This window comes from Ciona robusta, chromosome 12 (assembly GCF_009617815.1).
Source record: "Ciona robusta chromosome 12, ASM961781v2".
Classification (NCBI taxonomy): Eukaryota; Metazoa; Chordata; class Ascidiacea; order Phlebobranchia; family Cionidae; genus Ciona; species Ciona robusta.
Window position 1 is genome coordinate 2380792 of NC_143246.1, and position 27584 is coordinate 2408375.

Consider the following 27584-nt stretch of genomic DNA (forward strand, 5'->3'; position numbering starts at 1 on the left):
TAAGTTACATTCATTCATTTATTTGTAGTAGGGACATAAGGAAATTAGCAACAAAGCGACAGTCGTTAAAACACAGTAAAGAGAGAAGACTTCCGGTAAGTATAGGATTGCTACATACATAACAATAAGATAGTACAACGACCTATCTGAGCAATTACCTATATTATGCTGCGTATGTTACCTTTAAAAAAATGCTATGACTGTAGTTCTGATTCATCGCCTGTTTATGTTCAATCGTTTACAAAACACAGCGCGTCGTATTTATTTTGATGTAATGTTAATCATCATTTTAGTTTGCATTATCGTAACAGTTCATTTGCCAAAAACGCATATAGTACGGTGGGAAAGATGGGACACCTATTTATTTTATTTCGTCGTTCCATTCGGTGGTAAACAAAAAACGTTCAAAGAATTAAAAAAAACGGACTCCAACGACTCCCACAGACCGTTGTTAAATATTTAAAACACGATCAGGATATTTGGATATTATGTGCTAAAGTGTCCCATCTTCCCCCACCCTACTATATATATGCATCAGACTCTCTATGGTGGTCGCCTTCTCGTGGCGAGAGTCGTAATTACCTCCGGCATAACTGCGAGCCCTTACAAGGCTGGCAGGGACTGTCGGAGCGAAACCAAGAATCACCACGCCCGGGCGGACCAACTCCCCGTTCGGGTGTAAGTATATTGTTACAGAAAATTTAAATAAGCAAAGGGCTGGGGCCTCTCATGCATGCGTAGGAATATAATAAGTGTGTATTTGTTTGGGAATACTTCAGTCGGTATGTAATGCGGCTTAGCTTTATTGGGAGATACTACACTTTATAAAAATACATTTGACTATTAATTTTATTAATCCTAACCATAAAAGTCAGTTTTATAAAGAGAATTGATGCAATTTGCAAATATATCTGCATAAAAATCTACATGGCGCGCGACTTGTGAGACACCTTGTGTATTTATTTTAGCCTACCATTATAAACCCCAATACGTTGTACTCGTTTTTGTGTTAGGGAAACTATAGCACAAAATTTAGGCACTTTCGGGATATGCGGTTTTGCTAACGTTTTTTCTTGGGTTTATCAACTCAAACTATAAATGAATGAATGATTGCTCACTTATCCTCGCGTGGCCGGAATACAGCAGGGGGCATTTATTCATTTTTTGACGTATGGCTGTCAATTTGGATAACCCATTAGTGACCACTGGGATGGAGCAATTAAGTTTCTTGCCCAAGAACACATACGGCCACAATGGTAGCAGCGTCGGGCCACGGCACCGGAAATATATATATATACACTATATGTCATCGTAAATACCAGTGACTGAAGAGGTTTCCGCTTCGTAATAAACAAAGCTGTATGTTTCAAACGACAACAAAGGCACCAGACACTTCAGATTTGTACAATATGTATAGATTTATATTTGTTTCTAAAAGAAAAGTTTAGAGTGTTAAATTTATACTTGAGATGCAATCAATAAAAATTGAGAAAAACAGTTGACAAAAAAAAACAAGAGAGCTGACCTATAATGTAAGTTTATTAAGACTATATTATACTCCGCAGAGTTCCTGAGTCGCATTACCGTTATCTTAGCTTTCAGTATTTAGTTTATATATTATGTTCTTCAGATAAGTTTATCATGTGTGGTATTTGGGCTATATTTGGCTGTAATTATGATGCGGTTGATTTGTATACGGCTGCTTTACGAGTTTCTCACCGTGGACCTGACAACTTTCGAATCTGCAATCTTTCACAACTGCGTAACTGTGTTTTGGCCTTCCACCGATTGCAGATTGTAGGAGGGAGCGGTGGCATGCAGGTGGATATTTTTTAATGACTGTCGTTTTCCTGTAGTTCTCTTCTCTTCGTTATTTAAATATTATCTTCGCTATTGTTTTCGAAGAGATATATAAAAATAATATCGGTATTTCTATACCAACTTTATAATAAAAACGGAATATTGTCTGGCGCTGTAGCAAAGTGGTTTGCGCGCATGCCTGTAGTAAACCAGAGGTAATGGGTTCATGGCTCCTCGCCGCTACCATTGTGGGCATACCTAGGGCACGAGGTGTATGAACACCCGTGTTATATCGACTGTCGTTTCCGGTCACACAAGGATAAGGTAAGTTTCAATCATTCATTCATTTATAGTATGTGTTATGCTTGTAACGTTAGCCAAGAACGTTATGTTTGTAACACTAACCGAAGCGCATTCAAATTCATTCATTTAATACATGTGCCATAAGTGATACACCGCACGCTTAAATTTTCATTACAGCCGATGATCTTGAAACAATACCCTCACCTGATACTATTATGCAACGGCGAAATCTATAACTACAAACAGGTAAACATAAACATAATAAATTCTAAAGGACAAATTGTTTTATGAAACCTTGTATTTCAGCTTCAGGAAGAATTCAGTTTTTCCTATGAAAGTGGTAGCGACTGTGAAGTAATAGTTCATCTGTATAATAAATTCGGAATTAAGGTATTAGAACTGTAGGGTAACATGAGATACTGTTAGCAACTAAATCACATATTTTCCTATCGTGTATACTGTATAGCAATTAACAACGTCTTTGTAGTGTCGTGAGGCTACAGTTCTATATATTTTCGTAATTAAATTTTTTAACGAACCTATATAGTTTTGAATGTGTACCAGCAAGTTGATGTTATATAAACAATTCCTACAATATGTCATATAGTAGGGTGGGGAAAGACGGGACACCTTTAATACATAACATCTGAATACCCTGATCGTATTTTAATCAATTTACAACGGTTGATGGGAGTTGTGAGAATATGCTTTTGCAATTCTTTGAATGTTCTTTGTTTACTACCAAATAAGACAAGAAAATGAAAAAAATGGAAAGGTGTCTCGTCTTTCCCCATTTTGCTATATTGCAACTCACTTGTTAAAAGCATAACTAACGTTTATCTTCTTACAACTAGAAAGCAAGCCAGCTATTGGATGGCGTATTTGCATTTCTTATAATCGATACAGCCAACAACTCCGTCCTGCTATCACGTGACACCTTTGGTGTGCGTCCTCTTTTTTATGACGTCACGAAAAATAATATTCTTGGTGTATGCTCAGAGGTTAAAGGTAATATTATAGTATATTACAATTTTATAACAAATTTTAAATATAATTTTATAAAAAAAATTAAATTTAATGTTATAACAATTTATTAACAAATTTTGTTACAATTTTATGATAATTTTATGATAACATTTTATGATAATTTTAAAACAGAACCCATTATAATTTTATAACAAATTTTATTATAATTTTATAACAGATTTTAATATAATGTTATAACAAGTTTTATTATCATTTACAGCAAATTTAAATTTAATATTATAAAAAAAAATGTTACAGTTTAATAGCAAGTTTTGATAACTTTACGACAAATTTTAGTATAATTTTATAACAAATTGTATTAAAATGTTATAGAAAATTATATTACAATTTTATAAAAAATTATTATAATATTATAACAAATTTTGTATTTTTTTAAAACAAGTGTTGTCATAATTATTTAAAAGCATTTCCTTCAGGTCTTTGCGATTTTAAAATCAACGGTCACAAAGCGTTTCAACCCCAGCATTTACCTCCTGGGCATTCCATGGTTTGTAAGATATCAGAGGACGGAAAAGTATCAAAGGCTGCCCCTGTTCAGTTTCATAGAATCGGAGAAATGCCAGCACACTTTTTACATCAGGCCAATAAATTAAACAATGGTAATCAATACAAAATAATTTATAACAATTTACGCTTTTTAAAAATGTTTCAATCGCTAATTAGCTATATAGTAGGGTCGATGAAGATGATAATTAATTTAATGATGATAATCAAAAAAATAATACAGAATAGTTCGACAGCCCATCACGATTTTATAAAGCGCGCGTCAATCAATTTTGTAATTTGCGAGTATGAACGATTAAACTAGTTTCGTAGTTCTTAAAAAAACTTGAGTATTTCGTAAAAGAAAATAGGGAGTGGTCAATATGATATTGATTAGACATAAAAAAAAGACAAAAAAAACATATATATATAGCACAGCCGGTTAAATTCGTTAGGTTAACTACAAGTTGCAAAAAATCATTAATATAAAAGTATTTCAATTGTGTGTACTATCTTTCAGCATGTTACAATTTTGTAGGTTTATATTGCCGAACTTTGAAAGGTTTGCTTTTAATTCAATTATTTATACCTCAGAGGTAATTCAAGTATAAGATGCTGATATAGTCACAACATAATATTTTTAAAATATTGTTAAAATTTATTTATTAAAAGTGGCTTGTGCAAAAAGCAGTGCAGCAATAACCAATTGGTAACAAAAATGTTGACTTTGTTAATAGTTCAATTTTCTGTTATTACAGGTTCATATGCGTTTCATGAATACAATATTCTTCAATTGTTGTTTGAACGATATCCATTATCGTTTAAACAATAGCAAGTTTTCATACAATAATATACTGTAGGTCTGTAGATAACATGTTAAAAGCTATAACATTACGGCAGGAAAGGGAATATTTAAACTTAAATTAAATGCGTTTAATAATATGTCGTGGTATTCAAGTATATGTCCAATAAAAAATCATTTATTATTGAGCACGTTAGTGGTCATATAGATCCTTTTTGTCGAACAGTTGTTCTTGTTGTTGTTGTTTTTTTTCGTGACTTTTTTTCGCACTTATCTCAATTCTTAATTCTAGCATTTTTCTTTATTCTCTTGATTGAAATCAAATCATAATATATATTTATAATTTTTAGACTAAATTTTCAGATTTAAAACCGCACGATGAGCGATTGATTAACGATTACTTTCCTCGTACACTTTACATAGCGAAAACACTGTCTGGAACGACACGTGTTGGTGAGATAAAAAATCCACACAAAGATTCACGACTGAATCAAACTATTAGCATTTAAGAGGGGACGCATTAAATGCACTACTCTTATACCGTATTATCATTAATCGTAATTGAAACATTATTTTTAATTAAACACCATATGATTATTATTACCTTCTAACATTAGCTAATTACTGCGTGACTACGGTTTATCTAAATTCACGAAAACAAGCGATTTTAAGCAACGACAAGGTTAACTAATGTAAGTATACAAGGGTACGGAAGTTGTACAAAGCGTATTTAGACATATTCTTTACCAATCACTCAACAATCCTCATACATAATAATAATAAATCTTTATAATACATGTAAAAAATGCATTCTACCTACTGCTCCACAATCACCAATGGCAACTGAAAACCGCTTTGTTGGTTACTTCGGATTTATTTTTAAACGAGCGTAGTCGACCGTTGTAGTAATAGGGTTAATTAATACTATGCTAATTAGTAAACGTGCTCACGCATTAGATCTGTAATCTCTTATTCAAAATTAACAAGTATTTTAAACTGTCCCGTCTTACCTTGTGTGTTTTCGATTAGGTAAATTTACATCTACTGTGCGAATCGCTAAATGTCTCCCCGTGTGTTTTAATATATATTTTTTGAATTGTTCGTAATTAATAAAGGTAGGATAGTACTAATTCGTGTTTTTTTTCATTTCAACTTTAAACATAACATGCAGGTTACACAAAGGAAGCTATTTATAACAACTTACGATGCCTTATTTACGAAGCGGTGGAGAAACGTCTGATCGGCCAAAGAAGCTTCGCAAGTTTATTATCAGGTATGGTTTACACGTTTGTTTCTCCAACGCTATGTCAAGGATTTGCGCGCCTGACTCTTATCCAAAGGCAACAGGTACAAGGCCTATCGTTGTTGCCATTGTGCGCTTATGTGTCATTGTGAAAGACATGTAACAGCAGTTGCCCCTTATAAAAATTTTTACTCTTCCAAATTTACTTACAATTTACTCTCCCAAAAAATAACCTACAAAGTTACATACGTGGTAACTGGTATAAGGACATAAAGTGTATGAAACAGAACACCCGTGGTATAACGACTGCCGTAATAGTTACATTCATTCAAACAGAACACCTGTGGTATAACGACTGTCGTATTAGTTATATTTATTCACATGCTGTTGGCACGTTGTGTGTAATGTTTATTCAAACCCTGCCATTTGCTCATTCATGTTAGGGGGCTTGGACTCCTCCCTGATAAGTGCAATCACGGTCATGAAAATGAGGGAAAGGGGAGACAAAAAACCTTTACAAACATTTACAATTGGAATGGCGGAAAGTCCTGATGTAACAGCAGCCCGAGAAGTTGGTTAAAATAATCTTTAAATAAACATAGGTTATAAACAAGCAAGAATTATAACCTTGAAGCTAAAAGTTTCCGGCGCCGTAGCACAGTAGGTTAGTGAGCCTGCCTCTAACCCAAAGGTAATGAGTTCAAGGATCGTCGTTGGTACCGTTTGTGGTCGTCTGTTTCATTGGGCAAAACACTTAATAGCAATTGCTCCAATCCAGTGGTCACTAATGGGTACACTAATGGTGGCACTAATGGGTTGTTATCAGTCATACATAAAAAAATGAAAAAATCAAAAAAATAATCACCTACAATTCAATAACACAGTAGGACTGCTACTATAATATGTTTTCGCATTAGGGTTGGTTTATCTGTTATCGCAGGTGGCAAGCTATATAGGTAGCGACCATAGCGAGATCACGTTCACACCAACTGAAGGAATGAATGCCTTGGAGACAGTTATTTACACTCTTGAAACTTATGACCCTTTGACAATTCGGATTGCCGTTCGTAAGTTTATTTCTGTTTATATTTAATACTGCCACCATGGTTGGCGTATGTGTTTTTGCGCAAGGCACTTGACAGCAATTGCTACAACCTGTGTTCACTAATGGTTTGTACAAATTATCAGCCATACAAAACAAAATAAAAAAGTTCACCCCCGAAAAATATTAATCACCCACAAAGAAAACATACCTCGTAACTCGTAAGATGGCACAAGGTGTACGAAACAGAACACCCCTGTTATAACAACTCTCGTTCCCGCTGTCGTTTTCCGGCCACGCGAGGATAAAGTAAGTTACGTTAATTCATTCGTTTAATACTTAGATTACTAACTTGTAAGAGGTTTTGTTAATCTAACCCTAATCTAATGTTTATATAGTTGAACGATTCTTGTTTAATAAAATACAGTAACGGTCTAATGCTACGAAAGTGCAACTGTTAAAAATTAAGTCCAACTAATATTGATTTTATGATATAGGCTATGTTTCTCTACAAAAAAAACTTATTTTTTGCAAAGACTGACGAAGGCATTTAGGCGAAATACATACCTCTAATATAATATTGGTTGTACTTGATTTTTGTCTGTTACATTTTCGAAGCACAAAATTCTTACTAGATTTCTGAACCTTTTATTCTGCAGCATTGTACCTGTTGTGTCGTTACATAAGTGGAAACACCGACAATGTATTAATCATGACGGGAGAGGGCGCTGATGAGCTAGCGCAAGGATATTTGTATTTCCACAAGCAACCTACAGCAAAGGATGGGGACATAGAAAGCAGGTATATAACATACCATTATTTGTTCAGCCTTTTAAACACGTTAGTGAAGATCATATTAAAACCACAAGGAACCGGAATGCAAAGGCACAACGACAAAAAAGAAAAAAAGGTGTGACGGTACATCGGTCAGGAAGCCAGGCTGTTGAATCTAAATATAATGAAAATGAGGCGTATTTACATATTTTACGCAAGATTAATTTAAGGAACTAACTACTCTCGAGGAAGGACAGACTAAATGTTGGGTTTTAATAAAAAACCTCTTTAACAAAATTTTGTTTTAAGACGTCAGTTGATGCAGTTGTATCTGTATGATGTATTGCGTATAGATCGTTGTACTGCTGCACACGGATTGGAAATACGAGCCCCGTTTCTAGACCATGCATTTACTTCATATTACTTATCATTGCCAGCAGACCTGAGGGCACCTAAGGTAAATAAATACGTTCATGTTGAAAACTTTAATCAAAACCTCTAATGATCAAGTGTTCGGAGATTAAACCATTTCTTAGAGATCGATTTGAATGAATGTAACTTACTTTATCCTCGCGCGGCCGGAAAACGACAGTCGTTTTCACAGGAGTTACCATGTACGTTACTTTGTGGGTGATTACTTTTTTGGATTTTTTTTATGTGTTGCTGATAATTTGGAATACCCATCAGTGACCACTGGGTTAGAGCAATTGTCGATAAGTGTCTTGCCCAAGGACACATACGCCCACAATGGTAGCAACGTCGACCTTGAACCCATTACCTATGGTTACAGGCAGGCGCGCTAATCACTATGCCACGGCGCCGACCAAAGATTTATAGGTGTAAGTTTCCTTGGGCAAGACAGACAAACCAGTGGTCTCTTATGGGATGTCTAAATTGTTGGCCATACGTTAATTTAAATAGACAATCCTCTAAAAGAATTATACCCACAAATTTATACTTCTTTTTTTATGTTTTATATGTGATATTCACAATTTGTCCATACCATTACAGAACGGCATTGAAAAGCATTTGATTCGGGCCGCGTTTGAGGGAACCAACTTGATACCTGCTAATATTTTATGGAGGCAAAAAGTTGGCTTTAGTGACGGAGTAGCAACGTTAGCAAGGCCGTGGTATCATTTTTTACAAGAAGACATATCTAAACAGGTATACTCAATATGTGATATAGTAGGGTGGGAGAAGATAGGACATCTTTAGAACATAATATCACAATATTCTGATCGTGTTTTAAACAATTAACAACGGTCTATGGGAATCGTGAGAATACAATAATTTTTTACTTATCCTACTATACTGCAGAGTATAAAGTAAGGGGGAGGCAAAATGGGACGTGTTTTTATTTTTTCTTTTATTACGTGAGAAGCAAAGAATATTTTTAAAATTAAACAACCGCAACCTCGCAAATCAAAATGAGGGTTGTTAATTGTTTGGAACACAATTTGGAAATATGAGATTCAGGTGCTCACGGTATCCATCTCATCCTACAGTAATATAAGGTGTATATGCACAAGTAGAACTGTTTCCGAAGCGTGTCACGTGGAGTTGGTTTAGTGCGTTAACACCATATTATCATAGAGTCTTAAAAAATATCAAGGTGTATGAAACAGAACATCAACGACCGCCTATGCTTCACCACGCGAGAATATAAGTACATTCACACTATCATATATTTATTTATTGATAAAAGGATGTTTGTTATAATATTCCACAACAAGATTTAAATTGGGCACCCGCAGGTTAGCGACGAGTGTTTAGCCGATGCAAGCACAACGTATCCACACAATACACCAAGGTCGAAAGAAGAGTTTTACTACAGGCAGATTTTCGAAAACAAATTTGGTTCCCAACTATCATATCTTACGGAGTATCAACGAAAACCGAACTGGGCTTGCAAAGTTAATGGTTGGCTTTAAGAAATAACCATAGTAGGCAAGGTGTTGGCATTTTTATTTTCTAATTCATATAGTAGGGTGAAAAAAATAGGATAACTTTAGCACACAATATCTAAATATACTGATTGTGTTTTATATAATTTAGAACGGTCTGCAGGAGTCGTGAAATAACAATTATTCTTTGATTTTTCTTTGTTTACTACTAAATGAAAATTGAAATACGCGTTATATTATGTGTAAACAAATGTTTTTTTCCAGCTTTTAATTACGTTTTCAATTGTTTATCCCCTCAAGTTTTATATTAGGTTGGAGTAAGATGGCCAAGTGTTTGTTCTCTATTTTCACCCCCTTCAGTAGTAAAAATATAGAATTATATAACCATATTCTCCCGACCGTAAAAGAGTGCCTCAATTGTTAAAAAAACGGTTAGAAAACATACAATATTATGTGCTAAAGATATCCACAATATCCCAACTAATATTTATAGTAAAAATCGCATGTGCGGACACGACATTTATATATAGCCACCATATATATTATAATGCAATTCACAATACGTTTGCAAGCATATTATAATAATATTTATTTTTTTGACAGTATTAATTATACGCTAAATTTTACACATTTGTATTCGTTTATGAGGCTTTTTTATGACTGTGTTCTTTTTTCAACAACACTTTAAAAATCTGAAAATCTTTTATAACTAAACTATATTATCTATCCATCTGTGACATTTCTGTAATTAAAACTAACCACCTGTGATTAATCGTTTTGCTACTCTGGTTTTTTTCGCTGGATTAGTTCTAGTTTGGCGATGCCTATTACCACGAAAAAAACGTGCAAAAAGTAAACCTCTATGCTTATTGCGAGTTAAAATGCTTCGGTGGTAGGAAAAGTAGAGCAGCACGAAACGCTATGTATTCCACCAAATCTTACAGTCATGATCCGCACACCTATAATCTGCGTTACTTTATTTTTAATTTTGCAAAAGTGGTTGCTGGTAGGGCAAATGGGGTTTGGGAAAACAACAAAAAAATTAAAAGTGCAAATTATAACAGTCAGAAGGCTATTAAATTTAGTATTAAAAACATCAAAAAGAAAAAAACTCAAAAACAAAAACTACTGTCGTTAAAACATTTCACTCGGGTGGCAGTATTATGGCTGATCCGGGAATTCGGCAGGATTTGATTGCATCGTTTAGTGTTTGTGTTAAATATACCTACAATACTTAAAGGAAAGCATCAGCTAGATGCTACACAACGAGTGCACGACAGAGGAGTGAGTGACTTTCCATCGCATCCCTTTTGAGATCATTGGTTTATAAAAAAACATACAGAATTCTTGAACGCCTCTTTTACCACGAATGACTGCTGTTGGATATGGAGTTATTTATGTGCGTTTCCAAATTTCTAATTTTAGATCATGCATTGTAAATAAGAATGAAAATAGTAATGATTGATAATACATTTACATTATAATTTATTTACATTTTCATTACAACAATTTACTTTGTTTTGACACTAATGGTATCCAGGGTTCAGAATGTATTTACACATATTTATACGCAAAACAAATCATAACAATCTACTTTGTTTTGACACAAATGGTATCCAGCGGTCAGTAAAAAAAGTTCAAGAAACTATAAAAATGAGGGTCAAACGAAATACTTTGCACAAAGATATCTTTAAACGTGTAAACTATAAAATACATTTTTCCTCCAATGATGCCAAATTAAGCCTGTATTTGAGCATAATGTTTATCGTTTTCTTTCAAAACTATTGTAGAATTTTCAGTGTATTAAAGAATTGGAAAGGTCGTACCTGTTTCAACTTTTTTTTATTTTATCCATTTTTGAGCAGCAAGATGATCGGCACCCTCTAACAAAATTGCGTATCTCCGGTGAAAGTGTTACTTATTTATTTGGTTCGTATAAAATCAGGTACACACACAGTATAGCAGCAAATGCGTCCTGCCATTACAATCAAATCAATAGAATGCCAACCGTTCAATCTCGTTAACCGGCCAGCCGACACGTGGTGTTACGTGGCCGACATCGAATCCAGTAAAACACTTGTGTATTTTATCACCTCTTGTGTAGCTACTATGTCTTGGACAATTTTAATCACTTGGCTGGCTAACCTGACAATCTCATTGGGCTGGTGTATTTGGCATTCCCAGCCGTTCGAGCAAAATGCCTTATTTAACTGTTCGTCCCCTGCATTAATGCGGAATGTCTTCGCATAGGGATGTTACTCGAGGCACAGAAGACCACAGTCTTAACGATAGAAGTCATTGCTTTTCTATTTTCCGCCATTCGCCTGGCATGTCCTGCGTCCAACCTCGCAGACACATTTTGGCCAGTTCCCATGCTTTTAATAAAACATTTTGCAGCCGAAGTTGCCTCTATATGGTAACCTGCATCTCGGTGACCAACAGCCTTCTCGATAAACTTCTTAAAGTCGATGCAGGGTTTGCTCACAAAAGCAGCGTTTGAGAGATCGCCGTGCTTCAAACGCGCTTGCATCAGGATGCATATCTTGCACAAACCGCCGCCACTAGAGAGTTGAGTATAGACCAACCAATCGGCAAACCTGAAATCTCCGAGACATATTTTCAAAAACTTCCGACGAATCTGCCTGATGGTATCGAGAAGTGGGACATTCTTCGGACCATCGGAAGTTAGAAGTCTGTATCTCTCACCATTGGTTAACTGTGAATCGTGTTGCATTACCAATCCAAGATCGTCTGTGGTGCTCGTTTCTTTTGTTTGTTTGGGCTCGTGAATAGCAGTACCAATATTGGGCGTAAGTGTGGTTTCTTCCAAAGGTTGCAGAATTTTACTCCTAGTAGAAAAAAAAGAATCCAACTTGGCTTGTTTTGGTTCTGACATCGAAATGGTCCGCTGTATTGAAAAATAACGTGGAGGTGTCCTAATGGTTAACTTTCCAAGAAATTCTAGTTTATGCGTACAAATTTAAAATCTAAACTGAAAGTATTTATCTTTGTAACAGCAAACTTTTGCAAATAAAATATTACGATGTCTGCAAAGACGAATAAAGATTAACATAAGCGAAACATGTAAACAGAACGAACACACACAAACAGTTTCGAATACAACGAAAGGGATGCAGGATAGTGACGTAACAATCATCTCGTTCTATAATAGTTAGCCACACGCATGAACGGTCGCATAACAATAGGCGACATAAATATACATATACGATTAACGGTGACTGTAAACACAATATCATCTACCTTCTACTAGTGAAACTTTTAGCATAACGCAGAAAATGCCAATTGTGATTTGACAAAATCATTGTTTTATTTGTTCTTTTATTTTTATTTGGTCATCGGATTCTAAAGCATTGTATATCCAGGTAGTCATTGGTATATAAACTTACTGTTGCTATTATATATAAACAGACTACCTCAATTGCATTTTCTTAATTCCAACTGCATTTTGTTTTACAAAATATTGTAGGAATTTGCAAGGGCATATTCAGAACAATTTACTTACCATTTATTATGTGGCAGCTGAAAGATCTATGATATGGTAGTACTTGTAATATTTGTGCCAGTCCAAGACAAAATCGGGTGAGGCTGGTAAATCGAGTCATGCTATTCGTCTGTTCAATACCGGTACAAATACGCACATTCACAATCTTAGCTGAAAGTTAGCCATTTAGTCTGTATGCTTATGTAGTGTGTTACCAATTGTCAAACCCAAAGTATGCTTTAAAGAATCGTGCATCACATCAATATTTGGCCAATATTTTTGACTAACAGGCCAACCATGCAAAGAAAAATCTTTTATGACCAACTCTTTGTCAATGGAACAAAACATAATTCTAAACAAAATATTATATATATTACACAGCTTTTACAATCATGCCTTAACAAAACAACTTCGTCCACCTGTTGTCAGGAGTGAGACGGTTTGGTTTCTGAAATTGAAATGTCAGTTGCAGTTCGTCTTTGGAGAGAAAATACAATACCGAAAATCCTTCAAAAATAGACATGAAAATATATTTTCTAAAATATATTTTCTAGAAAATGCTAACCTCAATTTACCAAACCTTCTATATTCTCTGGTAATTTTTCGGCAGCCCGTAGTATTTGTTATAAATTTTTATGGTAAACAACTGGTGGAGGTGATGGTCGGTTAAGTGCTGTTCCATGTCTACCAGGGTTTAATGCAGCCGTTGTTACACTGGTCGATTTTGGTAAATTATAACACGGTATTGCACCCAATCGAAGAGTTGACCTATCACCATTTTTGAGTATATCTTCCGATTTAAAATGAATGTCACAAATTGCTGCACTGAAATGTTCAGTTTAAAAATATTATTACAAACAATAAGAAAGAACTACAATGATCACCCAATCCTATAAGAATGAGTATTGTTGTCATTTAACAAACCTTTCTTTATTTAGCATGCTCTTTATGTTGTCCCCTTTACCAGCATCCCTCATGGACAACATAATTCTTGTGAGCTGACGGTAATGCTCTCGCTCAATCTCACTTTTTTTCCTAAATCCGGCCTTTTAATAGTAAACAGGCTTCTTTTTGGACCTCCATTACATTTATTGTGCGAATACCCACATCCTGGTAGGGCACAATGCGATGGCATAATGAGTATAAATAGCTAAACGTATCCTAGACAATTTAAATTAAACAAATTGCCCTGAAAAACATGTCGTATAAACATTAGAAATACAGATCACTACAGACAGACCAATGTACATCAGTGCGATTCACTTTTTTTCCTAAATCCGGCCTTTTAATAGTAAACAGGCTTCTTTTTGGACCTCCATTACATTTATTGTGCGAATACCCACATCCTGGTAGGGCACAATGCGATGGCATAATGAGTATAAATAGCTAAACGTATCTGAGACAATTTAAATTAAACAAATTGCCCTGAAAAACATGTCGTATAAACATTAGAAATACAGATCACTACAGACAGACCAATGTACATCAGTGCGATAATAAAAGAAAAAGAGAACTATGTCGTATTAATGTAAAACGATATAAGAAGCAACAGCCTTTTTACTCAGAGTGCTTATTCTCCGATCTGACCTGCTGCTCTACCCAAATTTATCACTTCTCTAGGATTTTTTTGTTAAAGCAGGACAGAGGCGCTTGCTCGAGATCCAAATTTGGGTCACAGAGCAAAACAATCTAATAATGAAAGCAATAAAACATTTTTACATAACGAAAGCATTAACATTTTTACATAACGAAAGCATATTAACATTTTTATTTTACTTTTAAATTGTTATATCAAAAAAATTATGTAAAATTTATATATATAATAAATAAAAGTATTGAAAAAACAATGTATGGCCAACACTCAACAGTATCTCAAAAAGTAAGCTTTATTTTGTTTTGCGTTTTAAATCACTGCGCAACCCCTTCGATCCACTTTTGACAAATTTACTAAAAAGTTTTTTTGCAAAGGTGTACTGAGACAATTTAAATTAAACAAATTGCCCTGAAAAACATGTCGTATAAACATTAGAAATACAGATCACTACAGACAGACCAATGTACATCAGTGCGATAATAAAAGAATAAGAGAACTATGTCGTATTAATGTAAAACGATATAAGAAGCAACAGCCTTTTTACTCAGAGTGCTTATTCTCCGATCTGACCTGCTGCTCTACCCAAATTTATCACTTCTCTAGGATTTTTTTGTTAAAGCAGTACAGAGGCGCTTCCTCGAGATCCAAATTTGGGTCACAGAGCAAAAAAATCTAATAATGAAAGCAATAACATTTTTACATAACGAAAGCATATTAACATTTTTATTTTACTTTTAAATTGTTATATCAAAAAAATTATGTAAAATTTATATATATAATAAATAAAAGTATGGAAAAAACAATGTATGGCCAACACTCAACAGTATCTCAAAAAGTAAGCTTTATTTTTTGTTTTGCGTTTTAAATCACTGCGCAACCCCTTCGATCCACTTTTGACAAATTTACTAAAAAGTTTTTTTGCAAAGGTGTAAGCCAAAACTCTAACAAACAATTTGACAATAAAAGACAAAGCAGAAAGGCAATTAGCATTTGACATGTTATTAAATTTGCACAAAGATATGCGAAATCTTTCGCTTTTTAGGATAGTTTCTGTTGATTGATTGAAATTGACATCTTGAGGTTTCTTTTCAACTTCTTTGGCACATATTTGGAGGTTTCTTTTCAACTTCTTTGGCACATATTTGGAAACAATATTGTAAAATGTACATCAAATCTTCACTAGGATAAAATAAAACTCCTTGCTTCTTCTCCATTATTTTGATTAAATTGCCATGTGGCTCGTCTTGTATGAAAGGTGAAATTATTTCGGATCCAAACTTTTTGAAGCTTTCATAACAGTGTAACCAGCCAAATACTCAATTCCATCGTTTTCCACTTCACTAATGCCTTTATAAGTTAGTCCCGAAGAGCTTTCAATTTTTCTTGTACTTTTTGAGCATTCTTTAATAAGCATTAACAACAAATGCGGCCCACTAAATTTATCTGAAGGTGCTGGATTAAAAAAACGATCACTATCACTGGCGCAAATAGACGAGTTGAAAGGGGGGGGGTTCTGACTTGCGCCGAAGGCGCAAAAAAATTTTTGCTACAACCCCCCCCTTTTTACTGTAAAACCCCCCCGTTGTAAAAACTTATTTAAATTTTTAAATTACCACGTACGCTGTCATGTTATTGGGTTACGACAGCGAAGCTTATTTTCCGACGTAACAACAATTTATATGCGGTCAATTGCGTCATAATGTCCATTGACGCGTCCGTTATTAGCTACATCGTGGATGTAAAAAACACGTTAGAATTACGTTCCTTGTTCTTTGTTATTTTTTGTGATACTACCCAACTTTATCTCAGTAAACATCATTAAGTCATAATCGAGTTAAATCTACTCACCGTGTGTAGCAAAAATGGTTAAAAAGACGACCGCAGTTAAATTTTTGATATTCGATTGTATGAGATAACGTCACAATTGCTACACATGCGAAACAGTTATAGATAAATATTCAGAGCAATAGTAAAACCACGGCCTACGAGAGATATATCTCTAGTAGGCCGTGGTAAAACTAATCTTGCTGACGCATGGTGCAGCGTAGGTAGGTTTTTCACCTACGTAGCTGGGAAAAGGAACGTTCAGCACTGGCTGTGGTGACTGGGAGCGTGGCAACAATCCTAAGGGAAAGTGTAATTCATTTGTGCTTATTTCGACTCACGTAATGCTTACTTTTAAAAGTTGGCGAATATTTGGGAAGAATTCCCCGTTACACGCCTGGAGAGCAGATTTGGCGTCAGATGGCAGTTCTTTTTTCTCTGCTGACCACTTCTGTCGCCAATAGCCCAGCTCTGACGTAATCGTTGCAGCGGCATTTTTTTCCAGGTCTTCTGAATATAGTTCAACCAAATTTATGAGCTGATTTTCATCTAAAAATAGAACATAAGGTTTTTGTTTTATAGCGCTATTGTAATTACATACCAAAAGAATCGGCGAGATATTTTGGTATGAGTGCGTAACAGTTTGCTGCACGTTGAAATGTTGGAGAAAATCGTTCTTCAATTTGGCTAATAACGTCTTCAATGAACGGTAAGAACGTAATGTTGTGCAAATGCTACTGAACGGTAAGGTTTGGAGAAGTACCGCGTGGTAGAGTGCATATAATCGGGATGTTGAGGCTTTCAGCAATGCACTTTGCATCATGGAAAATTTAGACCATCAACGCTTTTGACCATGCGGCGATCACGCCCCTCCAGGCTGGCATGCACTGGATCGTCATTCCAGGTGCAACTGCACATGAACACGTCATTCCAGGTGCAACTGCACATGAACACGTCATTCCAGGTGCATCTGGATCGTCATTCCAGGTGCAACTACACATGAACACGTCATTCCAGGTGCATCTGGATCGTCATTCCAGGTGCAACTGCACATGAACGCGTCATTCCAGGCGCATCTTCCAATCCCAATATCAACTTGCCGTTATCACGCCATATTCGTGACGTCACAATCCAAAGGTATAAATACCATGCTGTCAGACTGTCTGAATCCAAACCCAAAGAATCCCGATTCAAAGAAACAAGCCTATTGAGTTCGCTATGAATCCCAAGCCAAAGAAACAAGCAAGATTGAATTTATTTTTTAGTACAACGCAAGAAAAAAATGTTGGTGCAGAAACGAGCATCACAGCAGAGCTTGCCGCTACAAGGCAGAAACAACCAAGTCCAATGCTGCAACCTGACAATGACATAGGAACGTTCGTGGACTCCAGAAACTCGTTAGACGACACAACAAAATATCTCCTGCTAAACAACAGTTGGAAGCCGGGACAACACTACAAATTTCCAACGAAACAACGCATTGTTAAAGGCAAACCAGTTGATTTGACTTTTCAACTCAACTGGTTAAATGAATGGAAATGGCTGACATATAGTCACCTTAAGGAGGGGGCGTTCTGCAAAAGTTGCGTGGTCTTTGCACCTGAAATTGCTGGAGGTTCATTATTGAACCGCTTCGTAACATCACCAATGACCAACTTAAAAAAGGCAAGAGAATACATAACTGAACACAGCAAGAGAGAATATCACAAACTGGCGCAAACTCGTACCGAACACTTTATTGCTACCTGGGAATCTACTTCCGGCAACGTGGTCAATCAAATGTCTTCTTCCCACTCTCAACAAGTGTCAAGAAATCGACGTTTTATGAAATGTGTCGTAGATACCATTAAATTATGTTGCAGGCAAAACATTCCCCTTCGTGGCCATCGAGACTGCGGACCACTCAACAACCCTGAAGACTTTGAAACGACAATAAACGAAGGCAATTTTCGAGCTTTGCTTCGTTACCGTATTTCCTCTGGTGACTCCTACTGCCTTGAATTTGTTAACGAAGCTCCAACTAAAGCCCGTTATATCAGTTGGTACATTCAAAATGAGATAATAGCTCTCCTTGAGGACGAAATGCGAAAGAAGATCGTGGCAAATATAAAAAACGCAAACCATTATACTGTATTGGCGGACGAAACAAGCGATGTATCACTACATGAGCAATTATCCATCTGTGTTCGCTACGTTCACGAGGTGCGTCCAAATTGCCTTGAAATCCGAGAAGACTTCCTGGGTTTTGTCGATGTGATGGAGCTTACAGGCAAAGCATTATCTGATACCATCTTATCGACCATAAGTAGTTGGGGCTTGAACCTGGACTTAATGCGTGGGCAAGGCTACGATGGCGCTGCTAATATGTCGGGTCAATATCGGGGCGTCCAGTCTCGCATATTAGAAAAATATCCAAAGGCCCTCTACACACATTGCAACTCGCACGTGTTAAATCTTGTAATAAACCACGCATGTAAACTGAGAACGATAAAGAAAGCGCTTTCGATCATACAAGATGCAGCCAAATTTTTTGACGGCAGCCCTCAACGGAAACAGTGTTTGAAAAACGCAATGGAGGCTCTTCAAGGTCATTCAATCAAACACAGAGCTTTAAAGCAACTTTGTGAGACGCGGTGGGTCGAGCGGCACGAAGCGGTTCAAATATTTTTGGAACTATATCCTCACATTCTTCATGCAGTGGTTGACCTGGAGATGTCGAACACAATAGCCACTTCGAAGGGTGCAACAGAAGTCAAACTGCATTTACGTGATTTCACGTTTTTGAGCGATGCAAAATGCATCGCTGCGGTATTCGAAGAGACCTATCGACTATCAGTTAATCTACAAGGCAAAGAAGTTGACCTGGTATCGTGCGCAAACATGGTGAAACAAACGCTTAAAAAATTGCAGATTATGAGGGGAAACTCAGAAGAAGTCTTTGAAAAAATTTTCCATGATGCAAAGTGCATTGCTGAAAGCCTCAACATCCCGATTATATGCACTCTACCACGCGGTACTTCTCCAAACCTTACCGTTCAGCAGCATTTGCACAACATTACGTTCTTACCGTTCATTGAAGACGTTATTAGCCAAATTGAAGAACGATTTTCTCCAACATTTCAACGTGCAGCAAACTGTTACGCACTCATACCAAAATATCTCGCCGATTCTTTTGGTATATAATTACAATAGCGCTATAAAACAAAAACCTTATGTTCTATTTTTAGATGAAAATCAGCTCATAAATTTGGTTGAACTATATTCAGAAGACCTGGAAAAAAATGCCGCTGCAACGATTACGTCAGAGCTGGGCTATTGGCGACAGAAGTGGTCAGCAGAGAAAAAAGAACTGCCATCTGACGCCAAATCTGCTCTCCAGGCGTGTAACGGGGAATTCTTCCCAAATATTCGCCAACTTTTAAAAGTAAGCATTACGTGAGTCGAAATAAGCACAAATGAATTACACTTTCCCTTATTAGATTGTTGCCACGCTCCCAGTCACCACAGCCAGTGCTGAACGTTCCTTTTCCCAGCTACGTAGGTTAAAAACCTACCTACGCTGCACCATGCGTCAAGATCGTCTGAACGGGATTGCCTTGATGACGGTGCATCGTGACGTAATCGTCGACACGGAACATTTAATTACTCAATTCGCGGCTCTGAAAGCTCGCCGTCTTGAATTATTATTGTAATGTTTGGATAACTGACAAATAAAATTGATTTCGTTTTAACATCGAGCTGTTGTCATTCGATTAGACCTTAAAATATAATGTTTTTTACGAGAGATTGAGCACCTTATACCGACCCCGGCTAAAAATTTTCACATGCTTTTTCGGAAAGCCACCGCTGCCGACCCCGGCTCAGAATAGGGGAATTTAAGATTAAAAACTTTAAATTAATTTTTAAACAATTATTTTGAAGTAAAAAAAAATTATTAAAAAAAAATTATTAAAAAAAAAATTATTAAATTTTTTTTTTTTTTTTAAATTATGAATTTTTTTTTTTCATTTTTTTAAAGGGGGGGGTTTCGACCCCCTAAACCCCCCCCCTATTTGCGCCAGTGATCACTATCATGACATATGAATGGATAGTCTGCAATATTAATTTCGAGAATGTCAATGTTTTTACTGCAATTTGCATTTGCTATGCACTTTTTGGCAAATACCTCTCCATGATTTGTAAGTTCCTTTAAAGGATCCAATTTTTTCATTATTTCTTTTACATGGAGCTATACAGAGAAGACGGAAATTTTTTTCCGCTAGGAGGCGATGACAAATTCGTTTCTCTATTTTATGGGGAGCAGTTAGTTTCACGATTTATACACATAAGATATACACTACGGACTCAACAGAAGTGGAACAATATTTGCTAAATGACCTCGGGTAACCAATTCAAAAATACTACGGACTCAACAGAAGTGGAACACATATTTGCTAAATGACCTCGGGTGTACAAGTTACAAGTAAGTCTGACAGCAGAAAAACAGAAAATCTTTATAACAACCAATTCAAAAATACTATAGTCACATACACTTACTGTATTACTACTACTTAGAAATTGACATTGCGAACATGAATACTATTTAGTTTTGTATTGTAAGACAAGTTTGTGTTGTTACACCAAACATTAGAGACGCACCACTAACCAATACTACAACTAACACTATTCTCTGCCAGTCCATTTGCCGCGGAGTGGGACCACAGTCATGCGTGACGAACCACGTGATATCGCGTACCCGTGAAACTACTTCTTTATTAAACTATGCATACAGAATCCTTGAACGCCCCCTTTCATTACGAATGACTACTGTTGGATACAGAATTATTTATGAGCGTTTCCAAATTTCTGATTTAAAAGTAAAAATAGTAATGATTTAGAATTTATTTACACTGATTTATTTACATTTTTATACGCAAAACAAATCATAACAATCTACTTTGTTTTGACACAAATGGTATCCAGCGGTCAGTAAAAAAAGTTCAAGAAACTATAAAAATGAGGGTCAAACGAAATACTTCGCACAAAGATATCTTTAAACGTGTAAACTATAAAATACAACATTTTTCTTCCAATGATGCCTAATTGAGCCTGGATTTGAGCATAATATTTATCGTTTTCTTTCAAAACTATTGTAGAATTTTCAACATTTTTTATTTTATCCGTTTTTGGGCAGCAAGAAGATCGGCACCCCCTAACAAATTTGCGTATCTCTGGTGAAAGCACAATCATTTATCACTTGTTTGCGCACATAATCATATTCCTCCGGCAAATTTCTATATATCGTTTTGGCCGAGGGTCGGTCTACCATGTACCCTGAAACTTCTGTCGATCGTACATGCTTAAATAATAGGCCTAAAAATAACCACACTTATAGAATTATAATAGGTTTGAAGAACCGTGTACAAAGTATTAGGATTAAACAAATGGCATGCACTAATTTACTGTGGTATTTTGCACCTGCATGCCTGGGTGATGGAACCGCTGTGATAGTTGCTGGTCCAGCAAACTTCAATTACACTTACAAGAAAATAACAAACAGCTGCTATGTGCTTACAGGTGACATGCAGTGCCTTACCAGCTGGACATTTATATCGCTGTTCAGTTTTAATTTGTGCTGCAAGCCACTTCTTTCCAAAACCAGATGACCTTTCACGACAGCTATTATCGGGCCACAAAATATGCTTGCAATATTTTTTTATTTAGAATTTAAAAATGTCATTAAAGCGATTAAAAGTAGGATGGAGCAAACTTCAAAATACAGTTTACTAATAATAATGCTGAATATTTAAAGTAACAGGATTGTAAAAGTTGTAAATCCGGACGGTGACTGCTTAGTTTTATTGGAAATCCGGACCGACCGGGCGTAATATATTTTACGAGCGTCTGTTACCTCGCCTATACAAAACCTTGTTGTAAGCGCATAATTAACCATAGACACGGTCTGGTATGGGCGCCAGTGCAATAGAAAACGCTGCTACAGATGCGGTCTATCCAGAAAGCGTTGTACTAAGTTAATACCAAGATAAAGAGAGATGCGCAACTCGATGTTATTTTCGTCGTGTAATAAACAGCTCAGCGAAATCGAGCGAGTAAAAAACGTTGCCATGCTGCATTTTGAACGCTTTAATATTCAAAGAATACACAGAAATTATAATTATCATCTCATCGCTAAGTTACGCCAATAAATGGGATTGAAATCAACGTATACACTGGTTTATTGAACATTTAAATTTTAAATCATGGTTAACAGTTAACACACACTCACACTAGTCAAAATTGTTTTGCGAAATCGAGCGAGTAAAAAACGTTGCCATGCTGCATTTTGAACGCTTTAATATTCAAAGAATACACAGAAATTATAATTATCATCTCATCGCTAAGTTACGCCAATAAATGGGATTGAAATCAACGTATACACTGGTTTATTGAACATTTAAATTTTAAATCATGGTTAACAGTTAACACACACTCACACTAGTCAAAATTGTTTTATGTTTTTTATTGCGAAAGAAAATAATCTAGGAAATTTAGAAGGCTCCCGCATGAGACGTTGAACAACTTTCGAGGTAGTTGCGATGCTTTCGTTTTTACCAGTGCTCCTTCGTTTGTGCTGCAGGTTAAAATTTTCCATAACTTCCCTTGTGGTATTTCGCATTAGAAAAAATCCTTTCAACAATTTTTGAATTCATTGTACTCTTATTACATTGTAGGGACGGCCCGTCTTCTTTTATAATTTGAATCAAACGAAGATATTGAGACTTCATATCTTCCTATTCTGGCATTTCAATATGACGAAAAGCAAATTCATAAAGTTGTAAAAATGAATTGCCCAATTCATCAACGTTATGGTCGGTTAAAGACTTAAAATCAAAACAAGTTTTAGCCACGTATACAGTCTCCAGTATTTGATCCAGGACGCGTGTTTTATATGCCTTAGAAAAAGAGTCGAAGAAAGATGCCACCGTCCGCAAAGCGACCGCAATGTTAATCGGGCCATTCATCTTTAGTTCAACACCACAGAATTGAGGGTTGTCACTTACCAAATCCATAACGTGTTTTGAAAACAGTGAAAGCATTTTAATGCCTTTAATTCATGGGTTGGATTTGTTGCAGAAGCACACAACTTTGTCGCGCTCTCGCCTAACCAGCGTACAAATGCTTCACAAACATCAACTTTATCCCATGGTAACGTTGCTGGATTTTGTAAAGCGCAGCTAACTTGAGATAATTCATTTGCCAAATTGGAATAAAGCAGCGCGCGACAAACAAAGGAGATATCTGTCAGGTTCCAACGTAGCCAAGGTATTTTTTGCGTTGGGCGTTGCATTTCCACGAACCGGTGTGGTTTCCTCGGATTTATCGGTTGCATTTCCACGAACCGGTGTGGTTTCCTCGGATTTATCGGTAAAATACTCTATGACTGTTGTATAATTATTCAAAAATGAATCGACAGCTCTATATTCGAACTGCGCGCAGCGCGTATCACAAAGCCCTTGAGGAGCATACCATTTCCGCCCGCTCTCTTCTGCCAATTCCCGTCCTTCTTCGTATCTCTTTCCCCCATTTAAACATGGTGGAAATACTATGTATCCTATCCAACAGACCTCGCTTATTTTTATTAGATAACCAACTTTTCGCGCCAATTCCAAAAGCCATGGGCCAGGGATTAGATAACCAACTTTTCGCGCCAATTCCAAGCCATGGGCCAGATCCCAATGCACTCCGCACCAATCCGCCGACATACCAAACTTTGAACTCCAATAACCTTTAATTTTTTAAGAATTTCCCCGTCAACAGAAACAGCACTTACTTGATTTTTAACTATTCCAAAATCAACCACAATACCGTCTACAAGCGCTACGATATCAGCACCGCTTAAATCACTTCCCATCACAGGAGACGAAAGATAGAGTGGTGTTATTACACCATTAAAAAGCATGAGATCCCCGGTCATTACTTATAGTACTGGAGCTGGTAGAGGTGTTGATCCAGATCAAATGACGGAGATGTCGGATTCAAACGATCACAGTCCAGTTAATGAAAGTCAAGAAGATTCTCTTTCAGCCAAAGAAATGACTTGCGAACCCACCCCTTCCCCAACACAACCTGTACCACCAGCTGGTCGAAGTAAACGCACTCATGGTATGCATGCATGGCATTGGAATATCAGGCTAGTTAAATTTAACTTGAATTTTCACAGCGAGAAAAGTAAGTCAAGATATGACAGCATTAATTGCCAAAGAAGTTGCTGAGCAGGACAAAGAAAATTTAAAAAATATTTTTAAAAAGTCAAGTGAAAAATTGTAAATTTGAAAATGTACATATCTTGGTAGTTTTTTACTTGTTGTTTTTTAAATTACAATTAAATCAAAAGATAAAAATTTATAAAACTGTTGTTTATTTACTTGTTTTGTTGTTGTTCCTTAATCAAATATAAAAAAATTAAAACTGTTATTTATTTGTTTACTTGTTTTGTTGTTGTTCCTTTTTTATCCTAAAATTAAAATCAAATGATAAAAAATTATAAAACTGGTATTGATTAACTTGTTTTGTTGTTCCTTGATCAAATAATAAAAATTATAAAACTGTTATTTATTTACTTGTTTTGTTGTGGTTTGCAATAAAATTCTAAACTAAAAAAAAACATATTAAATAAATTCGAAAATTTAAAACTGTTATTTATTTGTTTACTTTTGTTGTTCCTTTTTTATCCTAAAATTAAAATCAAATGATAAAAATTTATAAAACTGGTATTGATTAACTTGTTTTGTTGTTCCTTGATCAAAAGATAAAAATTATAAAACTGTTATTTATTTACTTGTTTTGTTGTGGTTTGCAATAAAATTCTAAACTAAAAAAAACATATTAAATAAATTTGTCTAAGTACATTAAAGGGATGGTGAATGAAGACGACTTGAATGTTGCAACGTTAGTTTGCAAAATTCTTGCCCAAAAAAACTGATTCAAAATACAAAGCATATTTGGACTATGTGGCATCTAAATGACAATAATAAAATTAACTTCTTCAAAGCAGACAACATTATCTTTATCATTAGATTGCTTCATAGTTTAGACATCAGCGAATGTTAGTTAGATTGCTTCTTAGTTTAGACATCAGCGAATCTTTATCATTAGAATGAGTCCTAGTTTAGACATCAGCGAATGTTAGGCAGAAGGTCACCAATCCTTCACTGTTTAAATTTGGTTATAATGTTACCACTACCAAATGTTGTTCCTTAATTAAATAATAAAAATTATAAAACTGTTATTTATTTACTTGTTTTGTTGTGGTTTGCAATAAAATTCTAAACTAAAAAAAACATATTAAATAAATTTGTCTAAGTACATTAAAGGGGTGGTGAATGAAGACGACTTGAATGTTGCAACGTTAGTTTGCAAAATTCTTGCCCAAAAAAACTGATTCAAAATACAAAGCATATTTGGACTATGTGGCATCTAAATGACAATAATAAAATTAACTTCTTCAAAGCAGACAACATTATCTTTATCATTAGATTGCTTCATAGTTTAGACATCAGCGAATGTTAGTTAGATTGCTTCTTAGTTTAGACATCAGCGAATCTTTATCATTAGAATGAGTCCTAGTTTAGACATCAGCGAATGTTAGGCAGAAGGTCACCAATCCTTCACTGTTTAAATTTGGTTATAATGTTACCACTACCAAATGTAGGCGAAGTGTAAAGTCCAGCAACGTGGCAACATTGTGGTAATTAAGACTAGATCTTTATTTACAAACGCATATGACCTATGCAACCAAAATCCTTTACTGTTTGAATTTGGTTATAATGTTAACGCCATCAAATGCAGGCGAAGTTTAAAAAGTCCAGCAACGTGCACCATTGTGGTACTTGAGACTAAATTTTTGTTTACAAATACGTGACTTATGAAAACTGCAAAATCATTCATTGCAAAATATACGGATAAAATAATTTTAAAACTAACCAAATTAAATTATTAATTTTAAAACTAGCCAAACTTTAAAAATGACTGACAAAAACAATTTAATTAAATTTAGGAGAAGAAGATTATGGCTTGTTGGTTCTGAGTTTTCTCTCAAGGCACCATTAGCTCTTGTAATTTACAGAAATTTGAGTAACACATTTAGCATGACCTTAACCTATAGCTATAATGCAACGGTTCCCAACCTGTGGGTCGCGACCCCAACTGGGGTCGCCTGACAATTAGCCTGGGGTCATCTGAGGCCTTCTGAAAAGAATTTCATTAGTTTAGAAATTTAGAAAGATAACTCCTAACAACGGGCAGCTCACCACAGAGTGCATCGCGATTTTACTAGAGTACTAGACAAACCAGAACACCCTGGGCCTCATTACAGGATTTTCGTTTAATAATGGCAAATATGCTCGGAAAGCAAGATTTTAACGGCAGCTTAGCAGCCATAAAAAATTACAGGATTTACTTGTTTGATTTCAGGTAATTCATTACGTCACAAAGTTCTTTACCATGAAAATAAAAAATTAATTGCTGAAATGCATTTAAGCAAAAGTTGGACTTGAGGTCGCGATTTTATTGAATTCCCGGCATCAACCATAGGTAGACTACGATAGCTAGCCTAGCCTACAGAACTTTCAAAAGCGACTGATAACATTTGCTAGACTTAAAAAAAAGCAAAAAAGTACACGTTGGAAAGAGTTTAGAATAACGGGTGCCGTAAACTAAAATTTATTTTGTAAAAAAGTTGATTTGTTGTGTTGTTTATTTATTTAGAAGTCAAATTTAATATAGTAACCTACTAGTTAGCTCCAAAAGTGCAATGAAGGAGGATCAACCCAACTAATTTTATCCTTGGGGTCACCGCAACTTGGCAAATGTTATAAAAGGGTCACGGCACCAAAAAGGTTGGGAAAATTAAAGTATAATGTATGTTTTTATCGATTTGATACCAACTTCATGGATTAGAAATTCAGGATGTTGGTTACTTAATTAAATCAAGTGACCCCAACTTTATGGATAAGAAATTCAAGATATTGGTTACTTTATTAAATCAAGTGACCCACGCATACTTTCTCTATTGTTTCTGTTATTGAAATTTGTTTAACGCTGCTGTAACTAGATATAATATTGTTTAAAATCTGTTGTTTTCTGTAGAATGTGGACAATGCTTGTTGCCACCACGGTTCCTCTAAGAGTAAGACTCTAATCCAATCAAATGTTTGTAATTTATATTAAACAATGTATTTATAGTTATATTACACTCACTGCTCCATTGGGTTACTTGCTTGAT

The 27584-nt window shown here is 35.6% G+C and overlaps 2 protein-coding genes across 3 annotated transcripts; both read left to right on the top strand.

The window, feature by feature from the left end:
• The first annotated feature begins 1622 nt into the window (after positions 1 to 1622).
• Positions 1623 to 10683, top strand: LOC149726430 (asparagine synthetase [glutamine-hydrolyzing]-like). Of its 2 annotated transcripts, none has more exons than XM_089889701.1 (12): positions 1623 to 1821; positions 2281 to 2349; positions 2410 to 2493; positions 2958 to 3111; positions 3567 to 3749; positions 5607 to 5708; positions 6122 to 6249; positions 6619 to 6745; positions 7380 to 7521; positions 7804 to 7951; positions 8506 to 8661; positions 9252 to 10683. In XM_089889701.1, the coding sequence occupies exons 1-12, from the start codon at positions 1642 to 1644 to the stop codon at positions 9426 to 9428; spliced, it is 1650 nt and encodes a 549-aa protein (XP_089745827.1). In that variant the 5' UTR covers positions 1623 to 1641; the 3' UTR covers positions 9429 to 10683. The 2 variants fall into 2 exon arrangements, with proteins under 2 accessions (XP_089745827.1, XP_089745828.1); XM_089889702.1 differs by having other exon boundaries at positions 1698 to 2124.
• Positions 10684 to 17539: 6856 nt separating this feature from the next.
• LOC149726431 (52 kDa repressor of the inhibitor of the protein kinase-like) lies at positions 17540 to 20052 on the top strand. Its single transcript, XM_089889396.1, has 3 exons — positions 17540 to 19496; positions 19549 to 19745; positions 19801 to 20052. Exons 1-3 carry the CDS (start codon positions 17540 to 17542, stop codon positions 20011 to 20013), a joined length of 2367 nt encoding a protein of 788 aa, XP_089745522.1. The 3' UTR covers positions 20014 to 20052.
• Positions 20053 to 27584: the final 7532 nt, after the last annotated feature.